This window comes from Lactuca sativa, chromosome 8, assembly GCF_002870075.4.
Source record: "Lactuca sativa cultivar Salinas chromosome 8, Lsat_Salinas_v11, whole genome shotgun sequence".
NCBI classification, from domain to species: domain Eukaryota; kingdom Viridiplantae; phylum Streptophyta; class Magnoliopsida; order Asterales; family Asteraceae; genus Lactuca; species Lactuca sativa.
In genome coordinates, this window is record NC_056630.2 from 142824794 (window position 1) to 142832092 (window position 7299).

The window sequence follows — 7299 nt, forward strand, 5'->3', positions numbered from 1 at the left end:
AAGAAGAAGGAAGGAATGAGAAACCACCTTGGAGGAGTGAAGCTTTTTGGATCTAGGATTTCACCACCTTTTGGCACCATTTTGAGGTATCAAGTTCTGAACTTGGTGAAATTTCATTTAGATCTTTTGTTGGAATGGTTTTTGGTCCTTGACCCATTAAGATATCCTTTCAGACCTTTGGATGGGTCTTAAGTCATAAAAATGGGTTCCAAATGGTTGGGTTTGCTTCATGCATCATTTAGAAGGTCTTAAGGGATTAAAAAGTTGAGTTAAGCACTTAATGGGCATGCAAAGTCATCAAGTTGGAATTTATGACTCTTGAGGGTATTTTAGCAATGGATTTGAAAGATGGGCGTAATAGCTTAATCCATTAACCTCTTATTGAGATTTTAGACTTCTGGAAGTACGCCCCGCGTATGAGGTCAACTACCCTGATGGTGGTCAATACTCAAGTACGTCCAACGTACATTTGGAGTAGGCCCTGCGTACTCACCCTGTGTTAACTCAGTTGACTCAGTTGATAACCATTTGACTTTGACTTTGACCAAGTTTGAGTTAAGGGTATTATGGGTATTTTGGGATTTTGACAGGGATTCGTCATTTGGCTGGATAGGTGACGGTTAGAGCTGAGATTCGGAGTCGGGACCTCATTAGCTATTGTTGTGTCTTTGAGGTGAGTTTTTCCTCACTATACTTACGAGTCGAAGGCACCAAGGCCGACCCATTGGATTATATATCATGTCATGTGATAGTATATTATCATGCCATAGTGATCTGCTAGATCTATATCTTGATAGATAGGATGATTATATGCTTAGTGATCTGTAGAACTACCTGATTGTCTGGTGACTGATTATATGTTTATCTGTTATGTGTGCACATATTTGGTTGTTGGTTGAGGCTTTACTACTTTGTGTGTGAGCCAACATACCAAGATTGGGCCCAAGGGTATTCTATCCTGAGGATGACTAGACATGTTGTATATTAGCATTCCAACTTGGGGTATTCTATCCCGAGGATGACTGGACCCAGAAGTTAATTGGGCATGGGGTATTCTAACTTGATGGTTGACTAGACCTATAGTATATTGGCATTCCAACACGATGGTTGATTGGGTCTGGGGTATTCCAACTCGATGGTTGACATGTTGTTATTGTATATGTTATCTGTTTATGTGTTGGTATTTTGGGGGAACTCACTAAGCTTTGGCTTACAGTTTTTAGCTGCGGTTCCAGGTACTTCGGATGATCGCGGGAAGTGGAAGGCGTGACCATACACATCCTCTGTTTTATGTACTTTTGATCTATGTGATACTCTGATATGGATTTGAAAACAATGATTTTCTAAGCATTTTATGATTTGGGGTTGTTTTAAAAAGTTTAAATTTCTTGTAATTTTTATGGATGATATATATATATATATATATATATATATATATATATATATATATATATATATATACACACACACTTTAGATCATGGCCTCAAACTCTATGATTCTCCTGTTGTGGGTTAGTTGCTTACTCTTATGTTGATTGGGTTGGGTGTCCCTCCGCCCAACGGTCCACCTTTGGCTACTGTGTTTTTCTTGGTCTGAATCTTCTTTCTTAGTCTTCAAAGAGACAAGGCACGATTTCTCAGTCTAGTGTTGAAGTCGAGTATCATGGTGTCACGAATGTTGTTGCTGAGACGTGTTGGTTACGTAACGTGTTACATGAGGCTCTTTATCCTCCCTTGTCTACTACTTTGATTTATTGTGACAATATCAGTACGGTTTACTTATCCTGAAATATGGTTCACCATCAATGCACAAAGCATATTGAGATAGACATTTATTTTGTTTGCAACAAATGGGCCAGATTCGGGCTCTTCACGTACCCTCATCATATCAGTATGCGTACATCTTAACCAAGGGGGTTCCATCATCTTTATTTCTTGATTCTAGATCCAGTCTGAACGTTCGTTCGGGACCTCTCGTTCGTACTGCGGGGGGCTGTTAGCGTATATATTTATATTTGTATATAAATTTCATAGTTAGCCCATTTGTTTGTATTTCCTATTTTTCAGTCCATGTATTGTACGCATTCCAATAGTCTTGTACATGTATTTATATGGTTTAATGGAATACGACTAAGTTATGGAAGAATACCATTTGTAACAAGTTTTATAAAACCGAACTTAAAAGTTTAAACACATTTTGTATAAAGGTAAACGACTATATATTGCTCAATTTTCCGAGCGTAGAGCGTTTTGTATAGCAACAGTGTAATCGCCAAATGCATTGTTATATTGAACATACTCTTTGTATTGTTTGGGTGTGTAGCGTGATGGCTCCATTTCATTCACCAAGACTTTTGCGGGTTCAATGATGCAATCAGGAGACGGGTTCACAAAGGTTGCGATGCTTAATCTAGTGTCTCTTGTGTTATTCACTACACGATGTTTTATACTTTTCAATCTTCCGTTGCTGATAATCTGTAATCATAAAAATGAACTCATGGTATCATTGGTTAATGATAAAGTACATCAATGTGTTTATTAGGGATAATGCATTTGAAGTCCAAATTGATCAGGCTAATATGTGTGATCAGGGTAATATGTGTGGGAGATGATTCGTACATAATAAATTTACAACCTCTCTAAATTATAATTTGTTGTATATATGTGTACGAAACATCTCATAATACATTTTAAATAGGTCATTCAACATAAATTAGATGTAATAGGGTGCTGATCCGTATATAATAATTTTTTGTCCTACAAAACAATTTGTGTTTTATATGTTTGTGATGTACAATTCCATAAAACACAAATTGTTATATATGACCAAAAATTGTTGTGAACAAATCACTCAAAATGATTAAGTTTAATATTTATTAGTTAGGTTAACATGCGAACGCTTTTATTTATTTTAAAGGGTTTAACTATGATTATAACAATTATATGATTGTAAGAGTGTTCAAAATTTCCAATAAAACAATTTAAGAAGGCTTGGGCAACCAATCTAACATATTTTTAGCTATTTTTTTATTTTGATTATTTAACCCAATAAAAACAAAATATAATTTATATCGATCGTGTAGAGATAAATTGACCAAAATCACAAACTCTATTAAAATCAGTAAAATTAAATGGCTAATGTATTTTTTTTTTATCGTGAAATATGCATTTTTACAAACATTTTAACTACAGTATAAAATATAAATAACTAGTTTTGCAAAAGTAACTTTCGAATATTACTTTTTATCCATAGAAGGTTGTCAGTACAAATTCCTTAAATAGAAAAGTAAGGTGAAAAGTACTCTTTATTCTTTTTTTTACTTTTTTGTAGAAAAAAAAATCTATAAATTTGCATTGAGCAGAATTTATTAAACAATATTATACAAAATTAATGTACAGAATCTATTTTGCAAAATTTATGACTATATTATAAAAAAATATTTAAAATGCAGTTATTTCATGAATTAAGTAAATTAAAAAAAAAAAAAAAAAAAAAAAAAAAAAAAAAAAAAAACATTGACAACCATCAAATTGCTCAAATATTTTAATTATTATCTCAAGTTTCACTTTCTTCTTTCGATCTTCATATTCAACCACCACTCACCTCCACCAACCGACCACCACGGTGGTGTAAAGTGGATTCCGGCGAGTGTGTAGCTGTGATCGAATCATTTTGTGCATATATAAAAGATTTGTGGACCTTGAGATATTCCTGAAATCATAAATAACTGATTTGCTAAAAAAGCTAGCGTACCTCAAGTTGGTTGCCTATGTTAACAACAAAGGCATTCGGAATTGCTCCAACGTTGACCCACTGACCATCCTTCATAACCTGGAGCCCAGTCGAATCACCTTGATACAAAACCGTAATAAGACTCGGATCTTGATGTGGTAATATCCCCAACGTTAAATTCGGGTCGGGGCAAGGCGGGTAAATATTCGACGACAATAACTGAACCTCACTCATATCCTCAAAATACCCACCCTTCAATCCTAATCCTTCACAAATCATCTCCAAAATCCTCAAACTCAATTTCTGTATTTCCACTAAATACGCCGATATCACCTCCCTGTATACAAAAATTTTCATACACTTAAACGAAGCTCATATTATCAAACTTTTACAAATAAAAAACATTACTTACTGATATCGGGTCGGGTTTTCGGGCCATAGATGAATGCAATCCTCTATAGGATGACATGGATGTTTAAGATTTTCCCGCCATAAATGCACGCCATCTTTCGCATAATCGGTACTGTTTGTGTAAATCCAACCTTTCGTATGTGTTTCCTTCGATGGCATGTCGAAGAATTCTTTAAGAACACTCATCGCGTCACTCACTTTGTTTTCCGGGATTCCGTGATTGATCACCTGTTTCATAATAGGAATGGAATCAGAGACAGAAATGGAATCGCAAACTGGAATACCAAGATTGCTTAATTAGCTTTCTAGTACCTGAAAGAAACCGAATTCTTGAGAAGCCGACAAGATTGCTTCGACTGGGTCGATATGTCCGTTTGCTTTTGAAAGATCTATAACGGGAATGGAATCGCAAACAGGGGAATCGAGATTCCGAGGTCCATATTCCTTGGAGAATACGTAATCTTTGGGTACGAATTCCACATCGAACCACTTTGAATCTTTTAACTCCTTCATCTCTGTATGAATAGTCACAACTCACAGGTGTAAATCACAGTGATCATAAATATATAGATATATGCCAATATGTGTATGTACATGTACGTAGATGCTGATTGGAGGATTGCCCTTTTTTCCAAGATTAAAAAAACAAAAAACTTTTGTATATTTTTTAATTCATCGAGTGCAGAACTCAAACTCTGTTGATTTCAACTGGGAATATTAAAAAAATAGAACAAAAATAATTAAGAATTGGAGTCAAGTGGTTGGATCCATGTGATTACTTCGAAGATCAGTTAGCACTGATTATTCATTTTATAATATTTTAAACGCGACTAAGAAGTAAGAAGACGATAACGTTTGCTAGAAAATTGCACTAATTATATTAATCAGAGACCTATCTTGAAGAAAGTGGTATAGATATATGTTCCTTTCATTGGCCAAACGTAATATAATGAGACACCAATATATGAACATAAATCCGTGAGGTCCCAAAGTTTTTTTTTTTAATGAAAAAGACAACAATGTTACAAATTACTACAGAGTTTGATTATTTGTCAACTGATAAAAATCATCTCATCGTAAAAGATAAATCAAATTCAAGAAATAAAAATTGCAGGTGATTTTGGAATTTTAAAGTGCATGCAGAGATCCGATTTTTGATATATATCATGTGGTCATATTTAATATTTTAATGTGAATTCCACGTTCATACACGTCACCAAAACTAACTCTATTATACTAAAGGGTCATTATGTAATAAACTAATAAATAGAAAATTCAAGGGTGGTGACTGGTGAGTGATGACACAAAGAGGAATAGACAATTCTGTTTAGAAAGTATTTTGATAAGGCTTTTTTATCAGCCAATGAAATAGTACATAAAGTTGAAATACAGCATCTAATAAATAAAGAATAATTTCAAAATATAGCAACTTATTATTATTATTTTTTAATTTATCCCACTTAGGTCACAATTCATTCTTTCTACAAATGGTTTAATATTGAATTTTGATGATTTTTAAGCAATATACTTTGTAAATGATTTATTGTTATTCTATTGTAAACAAAGATCTAAATAGTAGATACGAGTCTTTTTATAAAAGTATAGTGATTAAATCTAAATACAATAAAAAAAAACAGTAATATAAAAGTATCGTACGTTATCCGACCTTAGTGCAACAACAACTAATGGTTTCCAATTAAGAGCTTCCCTTTCGAACACTTTAATACACGCATTTGGAGCATATGATAAGGTTAATAGAAGAAGACAAAGTAAATGGGTATGCAAAAGAACCAACAAATTGAAAAGTTTTCTAGAGGATATGAAAGTATATAATCCAAATCAGCATTTTTTTCATCAAATTATAGTTTACTTGGGATTAATAAATTGTTGTTGTGGTCTTGTGGAATTGAATTTGTTTTCTTGTGAACATAGCCAAATGTCACCTGAATCAAATCATTTACCATAAAACAAAAGAGAAGATAATTCATAAAAGACTAATAGATAATTTGACTTAAATTACTAAACACACTCATTTTTAGCATACTTACAATCCTATAATCCAAGAAATAGGCCTTGGATCAAGTAACTGTTAAATTTTCTGGGCAAGATCCCAATGATCAAGGAAAAAGGGACATTAAATTTAGCAATCAAAAACAGGACCATACTTTATAAAGGCAAACAAAGAAAGCCGATTGTGATGGAAGTGCATGTGAAATAGACTATTATGAAACCCTATTTTAACCACAAACAAATAAGGAATGCAATGTACATCACTCTCAGAGAAAAATGTGAATGAACGCGTGATCATAGGGATAGGATAAGATGCCTAGCACAATTGATCGAATAGCTCACACCACTAATGGATTCTCACGGATTCTACTGTTTTCAAAACTGAATAAGATATTGCATGTACTTCCGAATGAATAACTTGAATCGCTACGTTTTGATTTTTGTTGTAAATGAACTATCAACCTATAATTTTTCCTCGAAATGCATAACAGCTCGGTATAATCTCTCCCGTTTTTTGAAAAATTCTGACAAAACCCTAACTACTTCGCTACATGAACATAAAAAATCATTGACTTAATGATCAATTACACTAGAAAGTTAGGGGCAATGTTTGTTGATCGCATATGATTTCAATGAATCAAACACTATATATGTGTAAACGAAATTCAATCAAAAGTATGAATACCCATATATGCAGTTTGAGTTGTGGAGACAAATCGATCACAGCGGTTCACCTCGTTGGAATCGTCACGTGAAACTCTCACTCGTCTGGTAGCAGCACTCCGGTGCTAATGCAATATATATATATATATATATATATATATATATATATATATATATATATATATATATATATATATATATATATATATATATATATATATATATATATATATATATATATATATATATATATATATATATATATATATATATATATATATATATATATATATATATATATATATATATATATATATATATATATTAAAACCATATACTAGCTTTTAAGTTTTTTCCGAATAAATTTTTATAAATAATTATTAGTCCCAACAAAATTTTAATTTTAATATATAATATGTATATTTTATTTTATATGTCCAGATTACAGTTATAATTATTTTCCAAAAATATATTCTATTAAA

The 7299-nt window shown here is 32.4% G+C and overlaps 1 protein-coding gene across 4 annotated transcripts; it reads right to left on the reverse strand.

The window, feature by feature from the left end:
* Positions 1 to 2135: 2135 nt before the first annotated feature.
* On the reverse strand, positions 2136 to 6934 carry LOC111910890 (hyoscyamine 6-dioxygenase). 4 transcript variants are annotated; one of them, XM_023906693.2, is made up of 5 exons: positions 6840 to 6934; positions 4457 to 4659; positions 4146 to 4372; positions 3755 to 4070; positions 2136 to 2475 (listed from the first exon to the last, which is right to left on the reverse strand). In XM_023906693.2, the coding sequence occupies exons 1-5, from the start codon at positions 6841 to 6843 to the stop codon at positions 2227 to 2229; spliced, it is 999 nt and encodes a 332-aa protein (XP_023762461.1). In that variant the 5' UTR covers positions 6844 to 6934; the 3' UTR covers positions 2136 to 2226. The 4 variants fall into 4 exon arrangements, with proteins under 4 accessions (XP_023762461.1, XP_023762460.1, XP_023762463.1 ...); XM_023906692.2 differs by lacking the exon at positions 6840 to 6934 and adding an exon at positions 5037 to 5091; XM_023906695.3 differs by lacking the exon at positions 6840 to 6934 and adding an exon at positions 4739 to 5007.
* Between the last annotated feature and the right edge of the window lie 365 nt (positions 6935 to 7299).

Bases quoted from the DNA above. Each gene is read 5' to 3' on its own strand.
- LOC111910890 (XM_023906692.2), bottom strand. From the start codon at position 5,076: ATGAAAGGAACATATATCTATACCACTTTCTTCAAGATAG. The intron at 4,373-4,456 runs GTACTAGAAAGC...ATTATGAAACAG, and splicing joins AAGAATTCGGTTTCTTTCAG to GTGATCAATCACGGAATCCC. The intron at 4,071-4,145 runs GTAAGTAATGTT...TTTTGTATACAG, and splicing joins GAAAACCCGACCCGATATCA to GGAGGTGATATCGGCGTATT.